At 38.7% G+C, this 24,756-nt stretch overlaps 1 protein-coding gene across 7 annotated transcripts in view; it reads left to right on the top strand.

Moving 5' to 3' along the window:
* The window catches only part of SCN4A (sodium voltage-gated channel alpha subunit 4), a 360,773-nt gene that overhangs the window by 276,364 nt on the left and 59,653 nt on the right, over positions 1-24,756 (top strand). For all 7 annotated transcript variants that reach the window (XM_053699718.1, XM_053699730.1, XM_053699721.1 and 4 more), the window contains one exon: positions 19,962-20,116. In XM_053699718.1, the coding sequence (XP_053555693.1) occupies positions 19,962-20,116 (155 nt within the window). The remainder of the gene's footprint in view (positions 1-19,961; positions 20,117-24,756) is intronic.

Raw genomic sequence — 24,756 nt, 5'->3', positions numbered from 1 at the left:
ACAAGTGGCGTGCTTTTTAGCGCTCGGCTAGAGCTTAAACTTCACTAGAATTAATCTTTTTGCACATATATCACAAGTTGAAAATAAAAAGTAAATGTATCCACCAATCAGCAGTTACCCAGGGTGTTGAACTAAAAATGGGCCAGCTCCTAAGATTGCATTCCTGCTTGTTTAAATAAAGATACCAAGCAAATAAAGAAAAATTTATAATAGGAGTAAATAAGAAAGTTGCCTAAAATTGATGCTCTATCTGAATCATGAAAGAAAAAAATTAAACTTGCAAACTTGCATGATTCAGATAGAACATGTTATTTTAAAACACTTTTAAATTCACTTCTATTTTCAAATGTTCTTCGTTCTCTAGGTATCCCCTTGATGAAATTGAATACACACATATCCTCCACTAGAGGAAGCTAGTTGCTGATTGGTGCCTGTAGACATTTGTCTCTTGTGATTGGCTAACTAGCGGGTAGATTACGAGTTTTTGTCGGTAAGGCTTGCATTGCTAACAAGCCTTTTTTTTTAACGCTCCCTTAAGACAACGCTGGTATTACAGGTTTTTTTAAACCCGGCGTTAGCCGCAAAAAAGGTGAGCATAGAGCAAAATTTAGTTCCACATCTCACCTCAATACCAGCTTTGCTTAAGGTAGCGGTAAGCTGGCTAAACGTGTTCGTGCACGATTTCCCCATAGGAAACAATGGGGCTTGCCGGCTGAAAAAAAACCTAACACCTGCAAAAAAGCAGCGTTCAGCTCCTAACGCAGCCCCATTGATTCCTATGGGGAAAGGAATTTTATGTCTACACCTAACACCCTAACATGAACCCCGAGTCTAAACACCCCTAATCTTACACTTATTAACCCCTAATCTGCCGCCCCCTACATCGCTGACACCTGCTTTATATTATTAACCCCTAATCTGCCGCTCCGGACACCACTGCCACCTACATTATAGTTATGGACCCGTAATCTGCTGCCCCCAACATTGCTGACACCTACATTTTATTTATTAACCCCTAATCTGCCCCCCAACGTTGCCGCAACTATATTAAATGTATTAACCCCTAATCTGCCGCCGCCAACGTCGCCGCCACTATAATAAAGTTACTAACCCCTAAACCTAAGCCTAACCCTAACACCCCCCTAATGTAAATATAATTTAAAAAAACTAATTAAAATTACTACAATTTAATGAATTATTCCTATTGAAAACTAAATACTTACCTATAAAATAAACCATGATAGCTACAATATAACTAATAGTTACATTGTAGCTATTTTAGGCTTTATTTTTATTTTACAGGCAACTTTGTATTTATTTTAACTAGGTACAATAGTTATTAAATAGTTATTAACTATTTAATAACTTCCTAGCTAAAATAAGTACAAATTTACCTGTAAAATAAATCCTAACCTAAGTTACAATTACACCTAACACTACACTATCATTAAATAAATTACCTAAACTACCTACAATTAATTACAATTAAATTAAATAAACTAAAGTACAAAAAAACAACAAACACTAAATTACAGAAAATAAAAAAATAATTACAATTTTTTTAAACTAATTACACCTACTCTAATCCCCCTAATAAAATAAAAAAGCCCCCCAAAATAATAAAAATCCCTACCCTATACTAAATTACAAATAGCCCTTAAGCCTTTTTTTCATGTAATTAGCAAGAGTCCATGAGCTAGTGACGTATGGGATATACATTCCTACCAGGAGGGGCAAAGTTTCCCAAACCTCAAAATGCCTATAAATACACCCCTCACCACACCCACAATTCAGTTTTACAAATTTTGCCTCCCATGGAGGTGGTGAAGTAAGTTTGTGCTAGATTCTACGTTGATATGCGCTTCGCAGCAGGTTGAAGCCCGGTTTTCCTCTCAGAGTGCAGTGAATGTCAGAGGGATGTGAACAGAGTATTGCCTATTTGAATACAATGGTCTTCCTCTAGGGGATCTATTTCATAGGTTCCCTGTTATCGGTCGTAGAGATTTCTTCTCCTACCTCCCTTTTCAGATTGACGATATACTCTTATATACCATTACCTCTACTGATTCTCGTTTTAGTACTGGTTTGGATATCTGCTATATGTAGATGAGTGTCCTGGGGTAAGTAAGTCTTATTTTTTGTGACACTCTAAGCTATGGTTGGGCACTTTATATGTAAAGTTCTAAATATATGTGTTTAAACTTATATTTGCCATGATTCAGGATAATCAGTATTCCTTCATTCAGACTGTCAGTTTCATTATTTGGGATAATGCATATGAATAAATATTTTTCTTACCTTGAAAATTTTCAATTGACTATTTTTCCCTGCGGGCTGTTAGACTCGCGGGGGCAGAAAAAACTTCATTTTATTGCGTCATTCTTGGCGCAAACTTTTATGGCGCAAAAATTTTGTCATTTCCGGTGCCGTAGTTGACGCCGGAAGTTGTTCGTAGTTACGTCATTTTTTTGACACATGTGTATGAAACGTTTTTTTGTGATAAAAAATGTGGGCGTTGGTTTAGGCGCCAATAATGTGGGCGTCTTTTTTGTTCCACTTTTTCTCACATTATTTAAGTCTCACTTTTCTGTTGCTTCTGACTGCTAGAGGCTTGTTATTTTGCATTTTTTCCCATTCCTGAAACTGTCATTTAAGGAATTTGATAATTTTGCTTTATATGTTGTTTTTTCTATTACATATTGCAAGATGTCACAACCTGACCCTGGATCAAAATCTACTACTGGAAAGACGCTGCCTGATGCTGGTTCTACCAAAGTTAAGTGCATTTGTTGTAAACTTGTGGTAACTGTTCCTCGGCTGTAGTTTGTGTTAGTTGCCATGATAAACTTTCCAATGCAGATAGTGGCTCCATTAGTAATATTCCTTTACCTGTTGTTGTTCCTTCAACATCTAATGTTCAGGATCTTCCTGTTAATGTAAAATAATTTGTTTCTAATTCTATTAGGAAGGCTCTGTCTGTTATTCCTCCTTCCAGTAAACGTAAAAGGTCTTTTAAAACTTCTCATATTTCGGATGAATTTTTAAGTGACCGCCATCATTCTGACTTATCTGTTTCTGATGAGGATCTATCTGGTTCAGAAGATTCTGCCTCAGATATTGATACTGATAAATCTTCATATTTGTTTAAGATGGAATTTATTCGTTCTTTACTTAAAGAAGTGTTGATTGCATTAGATATGGAGGAGTCTAGTCCTCTTGATGCTAAATCTGCTAAGCATTTAAATTCAGTTTTTAAACCTCATGTAGTTATTCCAGAAGTTTTTCCAGTCCCTGATGCTATTTCACAAGTGATTTCTAGGGAATGGAATAGTCTGGGTACTTCTTTTACTCCTTCTCCAAGGTTTAAGAAATTGTACCCTGTGCCATCTGATAGATTAGAGTTTTGGGACAAAATCCCCAAAGTTGATGAGGCTATCTCTACTCTTAATAAACGTACTACTATTCCTATGGCAGATAGTACTTCCTTTAAGGATCCTTTAGATAGGAAGCTTGAATCCTTTCTAAGGAGAGCTTATTTATGTTCAGGTAATCTTCTTAGACCTGCTATTTCTTTGGCTGATGTTGCTGCAGCTTCCACTTTTTGGTTGGAGGCTTTAGCGCAACAAGTATCAGACCATAATGCTTATAGCATTGTTAAACTTCTTCAACATGCTACTAATTTTGTTTGTGATGCCATTTTTGATATAATTAGAATTGATGTCTGGCATATGTCTTTAGCTATTTTAGCTAGAAGAGCTTTATGGCTTGAAACTTGGAATGCAGATATGACTTCTAAGTCAACATTGCTCTCTCTCTCTTTCCAAGGTAATAAATTATTTGGTTCTCAGTTGGATTCAATTATTTCAACTGTTACTGGGGGGAAGGGAGCCTTTTTGCCTCAAGACAAAAAAATCTAAAGGTAAATATAGGGCTGCTAATCGTTTTCGTTCCTTTCGTCAGAATAAGGAGCAGAAGCCTGACCCTTCCTCTAAAGGAACGGTTTCAGTTTGGAAACCTTCTCCAGTCTGGAATAAATCCAAGCCTTTTAGAAAGTCAAAACCAGCTCCCAAATCCGCATGAAGGTGCGGCCCTCATTCCAGCACAGCTGGTAGGGGGCAGGTTACGATTTTTCAAAGATGTTTTGATCAATTCGATTCACAATCTTTGGATTCAGAACATTGTTTCACAAGGGTACAGAATAGGTTTCAAAGTAAGACTGCCTGTGAGAAGATTTTTTCTCTCACGCATTCCAGTAAATCCAGTAAAGGCTCAGGCGTTTCTGAAATGTGTTTCAGACCTAGAGTCGGCTGGGGTAATTATGCCAGTTCCAGTTCTGGAACGGGGTCTGGGGTTTTACTCAAATCTATTCATTGTACCGAAGAAGGAGAATTCCTTCAGACCAGTTCTGGATCTAAAAATATTGAATCGTTATGTAAGGATACCAACATTCAAAATGGTGACTATAAGGACTATTCTGCAAGGGCATTATAGGTCCACAATAGACTTACAGGATGCATATCTTCATATTCCGATTCATCCAGATCACTATCAGTTTCTGAAATTCTCTTTTCTAGACAAGCATTACCAGTTTGTTGCTCTTCCTTTTGGTCTAGCAACAGCTCCAAGGATCTTTTCGAAGGTTCTCGGTGCCCTTCTCTCTGTAATCAGAGAACAGGGTATTGCGGTATTTCCTTATTTGGATGATATCTTGGTACTTGCTCAGTCTTTACATTCTGCAGAATCTCATACGAATCAACTTGTGTTGTTTCTTCAAAGACATGGTTGGAGGATCAATTTACCAAAGAGTTCCTCAGACAAAGGTAACCTTTTTGGGTTTCCAAATAGATTCAGTGTCCATGACTTTGTCTCTAACAGAAAAGAGACGTCTGAAATTGGTTTCAGCTTGTCAAAACCTTCAGTCTCAATCGTTCCCTTCGGTAGCATTGTGCATGGAAATTCTAGGTCTCATGACTGCTGCATCGGACGTGATCCCTTTTGCTCGTTTTCACATGAGACCTCTCCAGCTTTGTATGCTGAACCAGTGGTGCAGGGATTATACAAAGATATCACAATTAATATCCTTAAATCCCAATGTTCGATCTTGGTGGTTGAATCACCATCGTTTAATTCAAGGGGCCTCTTTTGTTCGTCCAACCTAGACTGTGATCTCAACAGATGCGAGTCTTTCAGGTTGGGGAGCTGTATGGGGATCTCTGACAGCGCAGGGGGTTTGGGAATCTCAGGAGGCGAGATTACCAATCAACATTTTGGTACTCCATGCGATTTTCAGAGCTCTTCAGTTCTGGCCTCTTCTGAAGAGAGAATCGTTTATTTGTTTTCAGACAGACAATGTCACAACCGTGGCATATGTCAATCATCAAGGTGGGACTCACAGTCCTCATGCTATGAAAGAAGTATCTCGGATACTTGTATGGGCAGAATCCAGCTCCTGTCTAATTTCTGCGGTTCACATCCCAGGTGTAGACAATTGGGAAGCGGATTATCTCAGTCGCCAGACGTTACATCCGGGCGAATAGTCTCTTCACCCAGAGGTATTTCTTCAGATAGTTCAAATCTGGGGATTTGCAGAAATAGATCTGATGGCCTCTCATCTAAACAAGAAACTTCCCAGGTATCTGTCCAGATCCAGGGATCCTCAGGCGGAAGCAGTGGACGCGTTGTCGCTTCCTTGGAATTATCATCCTGCCTATATCTTTCCGCCTCTAGTTCTTCTTCCAAAAGTGATTTCCAAAATTCTAATGGAACGTTCGTTTGTACTGCTGGTGGCTCCAGCATGGCCTCACAGGTTTTGGTATGCAGATCTCATTCGGATGGCCAGTTGCCAACCTTGGACACTTCCGTTAAGACCAAACCTTCTATCTCAAGGCCCATTTTTCCATCAGGATCTCAAATCATTAAACTTGAAGGTATGGAAATTGAACGCTTGATTCTTAGTCATAGAGGTTTCTCTGACTCAGTGATTAATACTATGTTACAGGCTCGTAAATCTGTGTCTAGGAAGATTTATTATCGAGTCTGGAAGACTTACATTTCTTAGTGTTCTTCTCATAAATTCTCTTGGCATTCTTTTAGAATTCCTAGAATTTTACAATTTCTTCAGGATGGTTTGGATAAGGGTTTGTCTGCAAGTTCTTTGAAAGGACAAATCTCTGCTCTTTCTGTTCTTTTTCACAGAAAGATCGCTAATCTTCCTGATATTCATTGTTTTGTACAGGCTTTGGTTCGTATCAAACCTGTCATTAAGCCAATCTCTCCTCCTTGGAGTCTTAATTTGGTTCTGAGGGGTTTGCAGGCTCCTCCGTTTGAGCCTATGCATTCTCTGGATATTAAATTACTTTCTTGGAAAGTTTTGTTCCTTTTGGCCATCTCTTCTGCTAGAAGAGTTTCTGAGTTATCTGCTCTTTCTTGTGAATCTCCTTTTCTGATTTTTCATCAGGATAAGGCGGTGTTGCGGACTTCATTTCAATTTTTACCTAAGGTTGTGAATTCTAACAACATTAGTAGAGAAATTGTTGTCCCTTCATTGTGTCCTAATCCTAAGAATTCTCTGGAAAGATCTTTACATTCTTTGGATGTAGTAAGAGCTTTGAAATATTATGTTGAAGCTACTAAAGATTTTAGAAAGACGTCTAGTCTATTTCTTATCTTTTCTGGTTCCTGGAAAGGTCAGAAGGCTTCTGCCATTTCTTTGGCGTCTTGGTTAAAGTCTTTGATTCATCTTGCTTATGTGGAGTCGGGTAAGTCCCCGCCTCAAAGGATTACGGCTCATTCTACTAGGTCAGTTTCTACTTCCCGGGCTTTTAGGAATGAAGCTTCTGTTGATCAGATTTGCAAAGCAGCCACTGGTGGGTAGTTATCAATGCGTCTACTTTTCCTGCCTTCGCCTGCCCAATACGCCCGCCTAAGCTCGCCTCACATCGCCGCCGCGGACCTGCAAAAATTCGCCTAAGTTATCAAAAAAGCTGTCAAAAAGCCACGCACCAAGTACGGGGCGATGAGCAGCGGACTGTGAGAGTTATCACTCATCCGATCTCGCTGCTCTTCGGCTTTTTGACAGCTTTCTTGCTAGCCTGTCACTAAGCACCCACACTAAACTACACTGTTCTACCCCCTATACCGGCACCCCCGGAGCCCCCCGCAACTAAATAAAGTTAGTAACCCCTAAACCGCCACTCCTAGACCCCGCCGCAACTCTTATAAATGTATTAACCCCTAAACTGCCGCTCCCAGACACCGCCGCAACCTACATTATACCTAGTAACCCCTATCCTGCCCCCCCTATACCGTCGCCCTCTATAATAAAGTTATTAACCCCTATCCTGCTGATCCCGCACCTCGCCGCAACTAAATAAATAGTTTAACCCCTAAACCGCCGCTCCCTGACCCCGCCGTAACTATAATATATGTATTAACCCCTAAACCGCCGCTCCCGGACCCCACCGCAACCTATATTAAATTTATTAACCCCTATCCTGCCCCCCCTACACCGTCGCCACCTATAATACATTTATTAACCCCTATCCTGCCCCCCACTACACCGCCGCCACTGTAATATAATTATTAACCGCTAAACCTAAGTCTAACACTAACCCTAACACCCCCTAACTTAAATATTAATTCAATAAATCTAAATAATATTTCTATTATGAACTAAATTAATCCTATTTAAAACTAAATACTTACCTTTAAAATAAACCCTAATATAGCTACAATATAAATAATAATTATATTGTAGCTATCTTAGGATTTATTTTTATTTTACAGGCAAATTTCAATTTATTTTAACTAGGTACAATAGCTATTAAATAGTTATTAACTATTTAATAGCTTACCTAGCTAAAATAAAGAGAAATTAACCTGTAAAATAAAAACTAACCTAAGTTACAATTACACCTAACACTACACTATACTTTAATAAATTATTCCTATTTAAAATACTTACCTGTAAAATAAACCCTAAGATAGCTACAATATAATTAATAATTACATTGTAGCTATCTTAGGATTTATATTTATTTTAAAGGTAACTTTGTATTTATTTTAGCTAGTTAGAATAGTTATTAAATAGTTATTAACTATTTAATAACTACCTAGCTAAAAGAAATACAAAATTACCTGTAAAATAAATCCTAACCTAAGTTACAATTAAACCTAACACTACACTATCATTAAATTAATTAAATAAATTAACTACAAATAACTACAATTAAATACAATTACATAAACTAACTAAAGTACAAAAAATAAAAAAAGCTAAGTTACAAAAAATAAAAAAATAAGTTACAAACATTTTAAAATATTACAATTTTAAGCTACTTACACCTAATCTAAGCCCCCTAATAAAATAACAAAGCCCCCCAAAATAAAAAAATTCCCTACCCTATTCTAAATGAAAAAAGTTCAAAGCTCTTTTACCTTACCAGCCCTTAAAAGGACCTTTTGTGGGGCATGCCCCAAAGAATTCAGCTCTCTTGCCTGTAAAAGAAAAATACAACCCCCCCCAACATTAAAACCCACCACCCACATACCCCTAATCTAACCTAAACCCCCCCTTAAAATAACCTAACACTAATCCCCTGAAGATCATCCTACCTTGAGTCGTCTTCACTCAGCCGAGCAGCGATGGAACCGAAGAGGAGATCCGGAGCGGCAGAAGTTATCCTCCAAGGGGCGCTGAAGAAATCTTCCATCCGATGAAGTGATCCTCCAGGCGGCGCTGAAGAAGTCTTCCATCCGGGCGATGTCATCTTCCAAGTGGCGCTGAAGAAGTCTTCTATCCGGGCGATGTCATCTTCCAAGCGGGGTCTTCAATCTTCAATCTTCATCCCGCCGACGCGGAACATCCTTCTTTTCCGACGGACTACCGACGAATGAAGGCTCCTTTAAGGGACGTCATCCAAGATGGCGTCCCTTCAATTCCAATTGGCTGATAGGATTCTATCAGCCAATCGGAATTAAGGTAGGAAAAATCTGATTGGCTGATTGAATCAGCCAATTAGATTGAAGTTCAATCCGATTGGCTGATCCAATCAGCCAATCAGATTGAGCTTGCATTCTATTGGCTGATCCGATCAGCCAATAGAATGCAAGCTCAATCTGATTGGCTGATTCAATCAGCCAATCAGATTTTTCCTACCTTAATTCCGATTGGCTGATAGAATCCTATCAGCCAATCGGAATTGAAGGGACGCCATCTTGGATGACGTCCCTTAAAGGAGCCTTCATTCGTCGGTAGTCCGTTGGGAAAGAAGGATGTTCCGCGTCGGCGGGATGAAGATTGAAGATTGAAGACCCCACTTGGAAGATGACATCGCCCGGATAGAAGACTTCTTCAGCGCCACTTGGAAGATGACATCGCCCGGATGGAACACTTCTTCAGCACCGACTGGAGGATCACTTCATCGGATGGAAGATTTCTTCAGCGCCCCTTGGAGGATCACTTCTGCCGCTCCGGACCTCCTCTTCGGTTCCATCGCTGCTCGGCTGAGTGAAGACGACTCAAGGTAGGATGATCTTCAGGGGATTAGTGTTATTTTAAGGGTGGTTTGGGTTAGATTAGGGGTATGTGGGTGGTGGGTTTTAATGTTGGGGGGGGTTGTATTTTTCTTTTACAGGCAAAAGAGCAGTTTTCTTTGGGGCATGCCCCACAAAAGGCCCTTTTAAGGGCTGGTAAGGTAAAAGAGCTTTGAACTTTTTTAATGTAGAATAGGGTAGGGAATTTTTTTATTTTGGGGGGCTTTGTTATTTTATTAGGGGGCTTAGATTAGGTGTAATTAGCTTAAAATTGATATTTTTTTAAATGTTTGTAACCTATTATTTTTTTTTTGTAACTTAGCTTTTTTTATTTTTTGTACTTTAGTTAGTTTATTTAATTGTATTTATTTGTAGTTCATTTATTTAATTAATTTAATGATAGTGTAGTGTTAGGTTTAATTGTAACTTAGGTTAGGATTTATTTTACAGGTAATTTTGTATTTCTTTTAGCTAGGTAGTTATTAATTAGTTAATAACTAGTTAATAACTATTCTAACTAGCTAAAATAAATACAAAGTTACCTGTAAAATAAATATAATTCCTAAAATAGCTACAATTTAATTATTAATTATATTGTAGCTATCTTAGGGTTTATTTTACAGGTAAGTATTTCGTTTTAAATAGGAATAATTTATTAAAGTATAGTGTAGTGTTAGGTGTAATTGTAACTTAGGTTAGTTTTTATTTTACAGGTAAATTTCTCTTTATTTTAGCTAGGTAGCTATTAAATAGTTAATAACTATTTAATAGCTATTGTACCTATTTAAAATAAATTGAAAGTTACCTGTAAAAAAATAAAAAATCCTAAGATAGCTACAATATAATTATTATTTATATTGTAGCTATATTAGGGTTTATTTTAAAGGTAAGTATTTAGTTTTAAATAGGATTAATTTAGTTAATAACAGAAATATTATTTAGATTTATTTAATTAATATTTAAGTTAGGGGGGTGTTAGATTTAGGTTTAGGGGTTAATAAATTTATTACAGTGGCGGCGGTGTAGTGGGGGGAAGGATAGGGGTGTGGTGAGGGGTGTATTTATAGGCATTTTGAGGTTTGGGAAACTTTGCCCCTCCTGGTAGGTATGTATATCCCATACGTCACTAGCTCATGGACTCTTGCTAATATGAAAGAAATGAATTTATCAGGTAAGTTCTTACATAAATTATGTTTTTGCGGGGCATTGCCCCAAAGTAATCAGCTCTTTTACCTGTAAAAAAAAAAATACAATACCCCCCCAACATTAAAACCCACCACCCACACACCAAACCCTACTCTAAAACCCACCCAATACCCCCTTAATAAAACCTAACACTAACCCCTTGAAGATCACCCTACCTTGAGCCATCTTCACCCAGACGGGCACAAGTGGACCTCCAGACCGGCAGAAGTCTTCATCCAATCTGGGCAGAAGAGGACCTCCAGACCGGCAGAAGTCTTCATCCAGGCGGCATCTTCTATCTTCATCCATCCGGAGCGGAGCAGGTCCATTTTCAATCCAGCCGACGCGGAGCATCCTCTTCAAGCGAAGTCCAAGCGAGGAATGAAGGTTCCTTTAAATGACATCATCCAAAATGGCATCCCTTGAATTCCAATTGGCTGATAGGATTCTATCAGCCAATCGGAATTAAGGTAGGAAAAATCCTATTGGCTGATGCAATCAGCCAATAGAATTGAGGTCGCATTCTGTTGGCTGATTAGAACAGCCAATAGAATGCGAGCTCAATCCTATTGGCTGACTGGATTAGCCAATAGGATTGAACTTCAATCCCATTGGCTGATTGCATCAGCCAATAGGATTTTTCCTACCTTAATTCCGATTGGCTGATAGAATCCTATCAGCCAATCTGAATTCAAGGGACGCCATCTTGTATGACGTCATTTAAAGCAACCTTCATTCTTCGCTTGGACTTCGTTTGAAGAGGATGCTCCGTGTCGGCTGGATTGAAGATGGACCCACTCTGGATGGATGAAGATAGAAGATGCCGCCTGGATGAAGACTTCTGCCGGTCTGGAGGTCCACTTGGACCCGGCTGGGTGAAGACGGCTCAAGGTAGGGTGATCTTCAAGGGGGTAGTGTTAGGTTTTATTAAGGGGGTATTGGGTGGGTTTTAGAGTAGGGTTGGGTGTGTGGGTGGTGGGGTTTAATGTTGGGGGGGTATTGTATTTTTTTTTACAGGTAAAAGAGCTGATTACTTTGGGGCAATGCCCCGCAAAAGGCCCTTTTAAGGGCTATTTGTAATTTAGTATAGGGTAGGGATTTTTATTATTTTGGGGGCTTTTTTTTATTAGAGGGATTAGAGTAGGTGTAATTAGTTTAAAAAAGTTTTAATTATTTTTTTATTTTCTGTAATTTAGTGTTTGTTGTTTTTCCTACTTTAGTTTATTTTATTTAATTTAATTGTAATTAATTGTATGTAGTTTAGGTAATTTATTTAATGATAGTGTAGAGTTAGGTGTAATTGTAACTTATGTTAGGATTTGTACTTATTTTAGCTAGGTAGTTATTAAATAGTTAATAACTATTTAATAACTATTGTACCTAGTTAAAATAAATACAAAGTTGCCTGTAAAATAAAAATAAACCCTGAGATAGCTACAATGTAACTATTAGTTATATTGTAGCTATCTTAGGGTTTATTTTATAGGTAAGTATTTAGTTTTAAATAGGAATAATTTATTTAATTGTAGTTATTTTATTTAGATTTATTTAAATTATATTTAAGTTAGGGGGGTGTTAGGGTTAGGGTTAGACTTAGTTTTAGGGGTTAATACCTTTAATATAGTAGCGGCAACGTTGGGGGTGGCAGATTAGGGGTTTATAGATGTAGGTAGGTGTCAGCGATGTTAGGGACGGCATATTAGGGGTTATAAAATGTAACTAGTCTTTGCGAGGCGGGAGTTCGGCGGTTTAGGGGTTAATATATTTATTAAAGTGGCGGCGATGTCTGGTCGGCAGATTAGGGGTTAAACTTTTTATTCAAGTGTTTCCGATGTGGGGGGGGGGGCTCGATTTAGGGGTTAATAGGTAGTTTATGGGTGTTAGTGTACTTTTTAGCACTTTAGCTAAGAGTTTTATGTTACGGCGTTAGCCCATAAAACTCTTAACTACTGACTTTTAAATGCGGTAGGAGTCTTGACAGGAGAGGGTGTACCGCTCACTTCTTCAAAGACTCCTAAATCCTGGCGTTATGCAAGTCCCATAGAAAAGATAGGATACGCAATTGATGTAAGGGTATTTGCGGTAAGCTCAAGTCGCTGAAAAAAAGTGAGCGGTACACCTGTACCTGCCTGACTCGTAATACCAGCGGGCGTTAAAAAGCAGCGTTGGGACCTCTCAACGCTGCTTTTTAAGGCTAACGCAAGACTCGTAATCTAGGCGTAGATGTGTTGAGCAAGCTGCCAGTAGTGCAATGCTGTTCCTTCAGCAAAGGATAACAAGATAATAAAGCAAATTTAATAATAGAAGTAAATTGGAAAGTTATTTATCTATCCAAACCGTGAAAGAAAATTTTGGGGTTTCCTATCCTTTTAAGTAGACGAAAACATGTAAAATTATATGTATTCAATATTCATATTTAATAAAGTGATATTGTGTTTATTTCCTGTAAATATTTCACATTCCAATGTTCTGCGCATAGCTGAATATGTTTATGTATTCATAAATAGATATTCCTATATATATCTGTATATAGCTATACCTCTATATAATCATTTACATGTATACTAGTCCTAAAGCCCATGTACATGGGCCATTTTTTGCAGTACGGAGGTCATACCCCTTGCTCTCTCTCTCCTCCCTCTCTTTTGCTTTCTCTTTCCCCCCTCTCTTTTGCTCTCTCTCTCTCTCCCCCCTCTCTTTTGCTCTCTCTCCCCCCCTCTTTTTCTCTCCCCCCTCTTTTTCTCTCTCTCCCACTCTTTTGCTCTCTCTCCCCCCTCTTTTGCTCTCTCTCCCCTCTCTTTTGCTCTCTCTCCCCCTCTTTTGCTCTCTCTCCTCTCTTTTGCTCTTTCTCCCCTCTCTTTTGCTCTCTCCCCTTTCTTTGCTCTTTCTCTCCCCCCTCTTTTGCTCTCTCCCCCTCTTTTGCTCTCTCTCCCCTTTCTTTTGTTCTTTCTCTCCCCCCTCTTTTGCTCTTTCTCTCCCCCATCTTTTGCTTTCTCCCTCCCTCTTTTGCTCTCTCTCCCCTTTCTTTTGCTCTTTCTCTCTCCTCTCTTTTGCTCTTTCTCTCCTCTCTTTTGCTCTCTCCCCTTTCTTTGCTCTTTCTCTCCCCCCTCTTTTGCTCTCTCCCCCTCTTTTGCTCTCTCTCCCCTTTCTTTTGCTCTTTCTCTCCCCCCTCTTTTGCTCTTTTTCTCCCCCATCTTTTGCTCTCTCCCCCCTCTTTTGCTCTCTCCCCTTGCTTTTGCTCTTTCTCTCCCACCTCTTTTGCTCTCTCTCCCCTCTCTTTTGCTCTCTCCCCACTCTTTTCTCTCTCTCCCCTCTTTTGCTCTCCCCCCTTTAGATCCCCCCTTTTTTGCTCTCTTTCCCCTTCTTTTGCTCTCTCTACCCCCTCTTTTGCTCTCGCTCTCTCTCTCTCTCTCTCTTTTTGCTCTCTCTCCCCCCTCTTTTGCTCTCTTTCCCCCCTCTTTTGCTCTCTCTTCCCCCTCTTTTGCTCTCTCTTCCTGCTGTTTTGCTCTCTCTTCCCCCTGTTTTGCTCTGTCTCCCCCCTCTTTTGCTCTCTTTCCCCCCTCTTTTGCACTCTCTTCCCCTTCTTTTGCTCTCTCTTCCCCCTGTTTTGCTCTCTCTCCCCCCTGTTTTGCTCTCTCCCCTCTTTCTTTTGCTCTCTTTCCCCCTTCTTTTGCTCTCTCTCCCCCTCTTTTGCCCTCTCCCCTCTCTTTTGCTCTTTCTCTCCCCCTCTTTTGCTCTCTCTCCCTCCTCTTTTGTTCTTTCTCCACCTCTCCCCCCTCTTTTGCTCTCTCTCCCCCTCTTTTGCTCTCTCTCCCCTCTTTTGCTCTTTCTCCCCCCCTCTTTTGCTCTCTCTCCCCCTCTTTTGCTCTCTCTTCCCCCTCTTTTGCTCTCTCCCCCTTCTCTTTTGCTCTCTCTCCCCCCTCTTTTGCTCTCTCCCCTCTTTTGCTCTCTCCCCCTCTCTTTTGCTCACTCTCCCCTCTCTTTTGCTCTCTTCCACTTTTTTTGCTCTCTCTACCCCCTCTTTTGCTCCCCCCTCTTTTGCAATCTCTCTACCTCTTTTGCTCTCTCTCCCCTCTCTTTTGCTCTCTCTCCCCTCTCTTTTGCTCTCTCTCCCCTCTCTTTTGCTCTCTCTCCCCCTATTTTGATCTCTCTCCCCCCTCTTTTGCTCTCTCTCCCCCTCTTTTGCTCTCTCCCCCCTCTTTTGCTCTCTCTCCCCCTCTTTTGCTCTTTCTCCACTCTCTTTTGCTCTCTCTCCACTCTCTTTTGCTCTCTCTCCCCCCTCTTTTGCTCTCCCCCCCTCTTTTGCTCTCTCTCCCCCTCTTTTTTCTCTCTCACCCCCCTCTTTCTCTCTCTCTACCCCTCTCTCCCCCACTTTTGTTCTCTCTCCCCTTTCTTTTGCTCTCTCTCCCCCTCTTCTGCTCTCTCTTGCCCCTCTTTTGCTCTCTCCCCCTCTCTTTTGCTCTCCCCCTCTTCTGCTCTCTCTCCCCCTCTTCTGCTCTCTCTCCCCACCTCTTTTGCTTTCTCCCCCCTCTTTTGCTCTCTCCCCCTATCTTTTGCTCTCTCTCCCCTCTCTTTTGCTCTCTCTTCCCTCTCTTTTGTTCTCTCTCGACTCTCTTTTGCTCTCTCTCCCTTTTTTGCCCTCTCTCCCCCTCTTTTGCTCTCTCTTCTCTCCCCCCTCTTGTGCTCTCTCTCTCCCTCTTTTGCCCTGTCTCCCCTTCTTTTGCTCTCTCTCCTCCCCCCCTCTTTTGCTTTCTCTCTCCCTCTTTTGCCCTCTCTCCCTCTCTTTTGCTCTCTCTCCTCCCCCCCTCTTTTGCTCTCTCTCTCCCTCTTTTGCCCTCTCTCTCCCTCTTTTGCTCTCTATCCTCCCTCTCTTTTCCTCTTTCTCCTTCCTCTTTGCTATCTCCCACTAGCTCCACTCCCACCTGACCACGCCCCCTTCACCCACTGGCCACACCCCCTCACGGCTCTCATGGTCGGCCACGTCCCCCACTACGGCGCTCATCCTCTCTGCTGCTCAAGGCCAGGTATGTTTGGCCTCATGCTGTCTCTACTGTGCATGACTGCATCTGAAAAACATACCTGGCCTTTTATTATATAGGATAGGTATAGATATATAGGGCTAGATTACAAGTGAGGAACAAACGTTTTTGTGCAAGGGATATCGTTTTTTCCCAAGCCTATTTAATTGCGCTGATATTACAAGTTGAGCTACAATCCTTACCTGGATCTCAGAACTGTGGTTAATGGTTTCCCGGAAGAAAAAAAAGTTACATAAAGCTTCTGGGCAGTGGCCATGTCTAGTCACACAACTGCATACTGCTCCAGCATTTCCAATGTTTCTGCATGATATTATATTTTAGCCGACTCATCCTTGTGTTATATAACTGGATTTACGACATACTACAGAACCTACATCTGATGAGCCTAACTTTATAGAAATAGCTGCTGGTATCAGTGCCCGGAGCAATACATGAGGTTTAGGCCTTTCTTAAACCCCCAGGCAAAACGCCCTGTGGCCTTGTCGTTAGGCAGCATTAAAAGCTGAATTCTTTTTTTTGTGTGCATCAAACGTGCTTGCCTACAGTTACATCAGCATTTTGCAGGAGCTGAGCAACCTACTAGCGACTCACCATGCTGCATTTGAAGAAACGCTATACATGGCATTCCAATCAAAGGATATCTATTCTCCTCAAGCAGCTAAACAACTTGAGCCCAATGCTGCAGATCGTGAGGGCAACGGCACTGTGGGGCCCCAGAGCTTAATAATCACCCAGAAAAGTTGTGAGAGAGAAACAGAATACACTACCATGCTGCCTGCAACAGGTGATCGGGAGACTGTAGATGCAAATACAGGCAATATTGAAAGCAACGCTACTTGTATGTGGATTGCCAAAAACTATTCCGTTGTGACTCAACTAACTTTTACATCTAACCAGGCAATTGAGAAAGCTTCACTCAGGAGAACTCTTGCTAAAAATCCCCCTCAAGACCAAGGAGGAACGCGGCCACAAATAGTAACTTCCATAACGAACTCACCTCCAAGAGTTTCTCTATCTTCAGAACCATTGCAACTCAAATGGGAGCCAGACTACACATTCAACGCAAAGGGACACTACTATCCATTGTTGCCTGCGGGAGTGGGGTAATTGGGCAGTAAAATTCACGGAGCCCCCATGTTTTTCATCTGATGTTTGCTTAGAGTGCCCCTACACAATTTCACTGTGTGTCAGTAGGTTGTATTATTCCCAGTTTACGTTCGTAGCTGAAAATTTCAAGCATTTACATGTTTGTTTGTTTTTTTGTTTTGTTTTTTCCTTTAAATATAATTATGGATATGCTTATTCTAAGGCAAGTGAAATCTCCTTCAGTTTCAGTTTACCGACTGTGGCTTTTCATTTTGCACATTGTAAACAGGTCCAAGAGTGGCCTCATGATTCCATTGGTGGGTATACAGTTTTTCTGGCAAATATTTTTTACTAAGAGTGTAAAATGTCATATGAACATGTAATATATTTTTTCCTAATTTATGTTGGATATGTGCCTTGTAAACATGTATTCCTGTTCTGTCTACTGGTCATTGACATTCAATGTTTTTGTATGCCTTAAATTGAACCATAATAAAAAAATAAAAAAATAAAAAATACATTACAAAGTACAGTTACACTTATATTAACACTGTCTAATAAAAAATATTTAATATATATATATATATATTGCACACAAAAGTTATTGTTAAAGATGTACTTGTTTGTATATATATATATATATATATATATATATATATATATATACTGTATATACATATACTGTATGTCTATATATGTGTATATATGTGTTCATATATAATAATGTATTTATATGTGTATATATGTATAGACAGACATATATACACATATAAACACATAAATATATACCGTATGCATTCATATATAGACATAAAGAGCCCTTTGCCATTAAGTAGATGAAAACTATGTATTGACAGTAAATATTTTACATTTGCTATTGCGAATATGCTATGTTGTTTCCCCATTGACTTCTATGGGAAATGCAAAAATGTGTCCGTGTTTGCGCGATAGTCGCGTGTCAGGTTCTTTTCTTTTTTTTTTCTCCATCGATTTCTATGGGGGAAAACATGCACGCCCTTGTGATAACTTGTTAGGATATTTGCGCTAGTCAGGTTACAGCTTGCTCAAAATAAGTTTTTTTTTTAACTTTTAATACAAGCATAACCCGACTAGCGCAAAAAGTTTAACTCTAGCGAAGTTTTAGCAATTGCAAAAACGCATTTTACAGTGCCACTTGTAATCTACCCATATTGTAACAAAATACCATTATATATATATATATATATATGTTGAACTTCCAGTGACCAGTATGAGAGAGTGTGAGAGCGATAACACTAAATTTAATACACCTGCTCCCCATTCACACCTGAGAACTTGTAACACTAACGAGTCACATGACACCGGGAGGGAAAATGGCTAATTGGGCCCAATTTGGACATTTCTACTTAGGGGTGTATTCACTTTTTGTTGCCAACGGTTTAGACATTAATGGCTGGGTGTCATTTCTTCAGTATTGTCACATGAAAAGATCTAAGAAAATATTTACAAAAATGTGAGGGGTGTACTCACTTTTGTGAGATACTGTATATGATTGACTATGTTAATGTAATATATATATATATATATATATATATATATATATATATATATATATATATAATCTCTCAGTTAGTGTTTATATAAGTGTAACTGTAATTTTCAATATATTTATGTTGTGCTCAGTACAACTTTTTTTTTACGCACTATCCTTTATGCTAACTGACGAGCGTAAAATGCGATCTCTTGCGACCACTTTTTACTTTCAACGTAATACGAGTGCTCCTTCTGCTGCGTGCAAAACCCCAATATTGCTCATGCACAACTTGCACGCCACTTGTAATCTAGCCCATTATTGGTTAAGTTTATAACTATTCATTCAGACAGGCAGCATTATTTGTGATGTTTGACTTTGGGCGAAAAATGTTTGCTTCCATGAAGGTGTCTTATTCTTGCACAAACCTACTTGAAAAACCTACAATATGTCTGTTTCTTATAAAATTTTGGATATTTTTCAACTTAGAAAATAAAAATCTCTTGGGTGTTTTTCAATTGATTTGCATACCTTCCAAAATATCCTTGAGGCTTCCTAGGATGCTGGACATTAAAAAGGGCTGATCGGCATTTTGTGAACAAGGTCGCATTGGGAGGGGCAAAGCTGGGGGCGTATTATGGATAGGGTCGCGGGGGCCGTGGGAATATCTAGGCAGTCAGTGGGCATGTTTGTGCAGTCCAGAGCAGTGCTAATAGAGTCTCTTAATATCGGGACAATCATCTGTGGGCGGGTAGTGGGGCAGACCTCCTAACCTGTGACACTCCAAAAAGATGCAAGGATGGGAGGTATGGATCCTTTATTACTTATTAGCTTTGAAATCTATTAAAAAATAAAAAACAATGAAGATGCTATACAGTGTTTACAGTTTCTAAATTATAATCTGTTATTTATTTATTTTTTATTGTTAGATATTTTAGCTTTTATCAAATATGTTTTTTATTGTTATACTATATTTACTGCCTATACTGCTATGCTATGTTTACTGACTAAGCTACAATGTTCTTTTCACATTCATTTTTAATTATTTGATTCAATTTACTGAAATCTTTGCGAATTACAGTCCTACAAAATTGGGAGTATGACATTGTTGTTCAGGGGTTAAACTGATAGTGGTATAGTGGTTAAGGGATTAATTGCAGTGGTGTAGATTCTAGTTTAGAATTTTTTTTAGTTATATGTTATTTTACAATAAGAAGTATGGTAGTTTATTGTTTAATACTAGGGGCAGGGTTAGCGATTTAGGGTTTCTAATGGAGAAAGGCTTAATCCTACAGTAGGTGGACTGGGTGTTCAGAAATTTACGGAATTCTTTATTTTTGTCAAGTTATTTTTTAAGTTGAAAAGGATTCGTTTTTGGAACCAACGAACTGGCTTAGGCAAGCCTATTAGAATGCCATATTAACCAATTGATGCCAATGTTTCTTGTCTCTGTGCATTACAATTAAACAGAAAGCTATACATAAAATATATGTTAGTCTAGATTATCACTGTCTATTTCTGAAATCCCATTTCCTGTTTTATATATTTTTCGACATATTGAAGTGAATTTATATCATTTTCTCTCTCTCTTTTCTTGTCTTTGGAAGCTTGTGTAAAAAGATGTCCATGTCTGTATGTTGACATTACAACAAAGAAAGGAAACATTTGGTGGAACATTCGGAAAACTTGCTTTATCATTGTTGAACACAACTGGTTTGAAACATTCATTATCTTCATGATTTTACTCAGCAGTGGCGCACTGGTAAATGCAATAGATTAACTGTGTGATAACTATGTATAATTAATCATGTTCTGTTTGACAGTTTCACAACTAATTTGGATACTGATTCTTGTTTCCAAAATGGTATTTTTATGATCTGACATATATTTTATATTTCTTATGATGGGAAAAAAAACAGATGAAGAACTTCAGTGTTTCCTCCATTTACAAACGATAAGAGGACTAAGATGATTAAAATATAATATTTGTTTTAGATTTCATGAACGTCAGTGGAAAGATTAATTATGCAAGGTTTTGTGTATAAAGATATATTTTCTGTATGAAGCCCAAATACTTACTTGTATGTAAACAATGCAACATCTATACAGTCAAATAGTACAAAAAAGTTGAAAGCTTCAGACACCACGGATATCCTGTGATACGTCCCTTTTAAATAATTGCCAAGTGAAGTGAAATTAGCAAAATAGTTACACTTTTACATGAGCTATCATAACCATGGATTATGTTTTAGCTGAAAATATCACTAAAGTCAGTTTTAATATCCACTATATGTGCAATGTGCAGTCCCAAACTACACAGCTAGTAAGTTCCATAGCTTGACTGCACTTACTGTAAAAAAAAGTCATTTTTTTTAATGAAGATAGAAAGTATTTTTTTCTATCCTGTCAAAATAATTTCACCTCTCAGAAGCCTAATTTATCAAGAAGGAATAACTAATTTGGCTAGCCCCTATATATATATAACTGGAACCATAATTTAGATTAATTTCAAAATATGCAGAATTTAAACATGCTAATTTTTTTATTTTTTTTTAAACATTGCTCAAATTGATCGAAGAGTGGAATCTATGCCGATTTACACCACTAGTGGGCCTTAACACAAGTTAATTAGATGCTACAATTATTAATGTGTATTTAATATTTTACAGCAGGGTCATGTGACTGCCACAGTTTCCACTTGGGACTAGCAGTTCTCTGGGGCTTATTAGTGATAATTTAACTATGTAACAAATGAAAATGTTAAATATGTGAAAAAATATGTCCAAAATAAGTGTCCAAAAGCAATCAATTATAACTGATACTTCCACCACTGTAGTGAGTGATAACGTTCCTTCACCTTTTAAGGGACATTAAACACTAAATACATGCTAGATAGAATGATGCATTCAAAGAAAAGATTAGTCCATGACTAATATGTAGATGTATTCTTTAAAGTTTCATTAGTTGTTTAAAAAGTGACAAAATAAGTGTAAAGTTTTAGTGTCTATAAAACACTGGGAGCTGCCATGTTGTAACTTGTGTTACCTTCTCTGCTGTGGCCAATTAGGGACAGTTATACATAGGTCATTAGAGTGTGCAGCCAATGGTTGTGCTGGATTTAACAGTGTTCTGCACTTCCATTTCTAACAGGAACTGAAAAGCTCACAATTTCAGAATAGAATTACAGGCAAAGAGGACAAAATAAATAATGAAAGTATATTGCAGAGTTTTATATAAACAATTTATCAGTTTATATTACCATCTCAAAGTGTTTAATGTCCCTTTAAGGAACTGTAATCAGCTGTTCAGCAGGTGGTGTTTTCCTGAAAAGAGAAAAGAGCACATATATTGTAATACTATTATGTACTCTTTTAGTGCAGTCACAATATATAGGAGCTGTACTCACACTTTACTGAGTTACATTAGCTATAAGGATAATGTTCAAATCAATAAATATTCCTGGATGACAGGAACATCTTCTTTCGTTCAGAATTTATTAGCATATACAATCTTTAACAATAAAAACTATTAAAAACTATCAATAAGTTAGTCAGGGTTACCAGCATATGTGTAATTACAAACACTGCAAAGAGAACTACGTTGTCTGTAAATCACCTCAGACGCTGTATCCAGCAGCTAAAAATGTCCTTAAAGGAGAAGGAACGGGGGGCGTGTCCTAACTGCGACTGTGGACGGTCGCATCTTCTTAGTGCTCCTGCTGAATATCTAACAAACCGCCGTTGTAGGATAACCAACACAGTGAACTAACATATATTGAGAGCAGCCTTGCTGGTGCAGTGCTTGGAACCTAACAACCTACTTGGATCGCTGTATTTGTGAAGCTAGAGCACAAGATTGGACAGTTAAAGTCTGGAGCGGCCGCTCAGGACAGACAGCGTTACCCCCCTCGGTCTTCCGAGGTTACAAGTCAGGACTGGTTACAGAAATAATTTTTACAATACTACAGCTCAGTAAAACAAGCAGGCTTCTTTCTTTATCACAGTGAACCTAAGTTTACCAAGATATTTGCTACTACGCAACAAAGATGGCTGCCGAGAAAGAGTATGGCTGTGTGCCCTGCCTAGACGATATCTTAGAAAAAATTGAACGCTGTTTTGAAGACCTACTACAGAGGGCTCCCTGGGACTTCCTGATAAATTTGCAGCTACCTGAGTTCGGCATAGGGAACAAGCTGGATACGCTAGAAATGATACATGAGGGGGAGGAGGCCGCGGTAAATGGCGCCTCAGTGGTCTTCCCCCCTCTGAGAGAGAAAGAAATCACCACGGGTAAAGCAACACCTTTGCAGAATTCAGCATGGGTGCATCTGCCTCAGGCGATGACTAGATCACACAGTGCCGATTCAACTCATTATGAAGACCCGCTGTATCAACAAAAGCAAACCGGCAGCGCACGCTGTATCTCGACTCCTAAATCCCCTAGGAAGCACAACAATTTAACCAGCGCTGTGCCGGGGTTTGGTACATTTCGTTCGAAGAAAAGGTATAACTGGAAGAACAGAGGGACAGTCTGGTTTATCACGCCTTTGAATAACACATCATGTCCAACATTTGAGAACTTATATCCGCAGGAGGCCGTGTCTCACCACTCAGATGAAGGGGACTTTAATAATCAGCATGGCATGAACTATTCCCGGGTCTTTATGAGGCCAGACTGAAGAAAGGTACTGTTATTTACATTTCAAGGTTGTCAGCCCGAATTTGTTGGATGTTTTTTTTTCTATTATTTATGTGTCTTTACTTTAAAGGGCTTGTTTGTTTAAATAGATATAAGAGAAAGTTTTAGTACCAATATTTCCCTGCCTTCCAAAGTTCTGAACTTTCAGGCGTCAAGCATTATTACTGTTGATTCATACAAAGTACAAGTAGGTTTTGGATATATGTACACACTGTCAATCTGCAGGAGGCACAATATGAGAATTAATGCCCTTTTATAATTTGCATATTTCTTGTGGGGTTTAGTGGGGGGCCTCTAGAGAGACATAGTCTAACACTTGTCAAAAGGTATAATTATCACGCACGCTGCCTCAGTTCTTGTAAGAAAGAGAATACCAAGGTGGGTTCCCTCCTAAGTGATCTGCGGCCGGGGCCGAGGCTGGAGACCCAAGTATCCATCATAAAATGCAACAACAAGAACTATGCCTTAATAGTAGATTTTTACACTGTGTACATAGTGAGTTAAAGACCAGGGTATGTACCATACTGTTACGTCCAGGGAAGGTGTATGACAATATGCTTAGAATGTTTATTTCTAATCGTTCAAGTCATCTCATATAGACGGAATACTCAGGGAAATAATTAATTATCTGTTTAGCCTAATTTTCTATTTCAGTATTTAGTATATAAATGTTGGCTGTTCACTTCTGCGTGATATGTGCTATTAAGGTAACCAGTTCTGACTCATGCATCTATCACAATTCATGGGAGACGAGTAGTTTCCTCATACTATGTATAATTATCAAATGATGCAGTTTGTTTGTTTTTCTTGTAATTTTGTTATTTTACAAAGATCATCAACCCCATTAGCCTTAATTTATCATTAGAAAAGGTCCAAGAGAGACCTGTATTTTTGTATAGGGGAATCGAAAACAAAAAAGAGGATTTTCAATATTATTGTGCATTTATAGCCAGACATGACATGATTATCTGCTGTATTGTATGTTCTATATAAAATGTATGCATCTTTTTCCTCAATAAAAATAATTTAAAATAAAAATAAAGTAGAAGGAACGTTATTATTCACTACAGTGGTGGAAGTATAATTTATGAATTATTGCTTTGGGACACTTATTTTGGACATCTTTTGTTTGCTTATTTCACAAATATCCCATTTTTATTTGTTAAATGATTTTGTTTTGTCGTGGTTTTTGTTAAGTGTGACTTTTTTAGTTTATAATTTAACTATGTGTTTAACCCCCCAATATTAAAAGTGGAGCTTTAATGGTAGGACGGTAGCGATATCAATATCGCTGGACCACGCTAAAATTAGTGTGCAAATATTATATGTCCATGGAAAAACAAATTTACCAGAGAAGGGTTAGCGTGGCTGATATCGCTTTAGCATGCCCAATAATTTTAATGGCTATGGCAACCATGCTTAATATCACTAATATTACAAGTTTAAAGTTAGCGCTAGAATGATTTAGGGCTAAATTACAAGTGGAGCTCTAACTGTTGCGCATGAGCGATAAGGGGTATATTACAGGTATCTGTGCGCATTAGAAGTAGCTCTGTATTACTAGTTAAAATTAAACGCATACGCTTGAGCACAATTGAATTTACCACATGTCGGGTTAGCGCGACATCAGAGCTCTTGTTAACTGTTACGCTCTACTAAAAAGTTGCACAAAACACATACAAAATTATAATATTTATATATGTA

Source organism: Bombina bombina, chromosome 1, assembly GCF_027579735.1.
Source record: "Bombina bombina isolate aBomBom1 chromosome 1, aBomBom1.pri, whole genome shotgun sequence".
Classification (NCBI taxonomy): domain Eukaryota; kingdom Metazoa; phylum Chordata; class Amphibia; order Anura; family Bombinatoridae; genus Bombina; species Bombina bombina.
The sequence above is the reverse complement of the archived record's forward strand: the minus strand, read 5'-3'. Positions and strand labels throughout refer to the sequence as shown.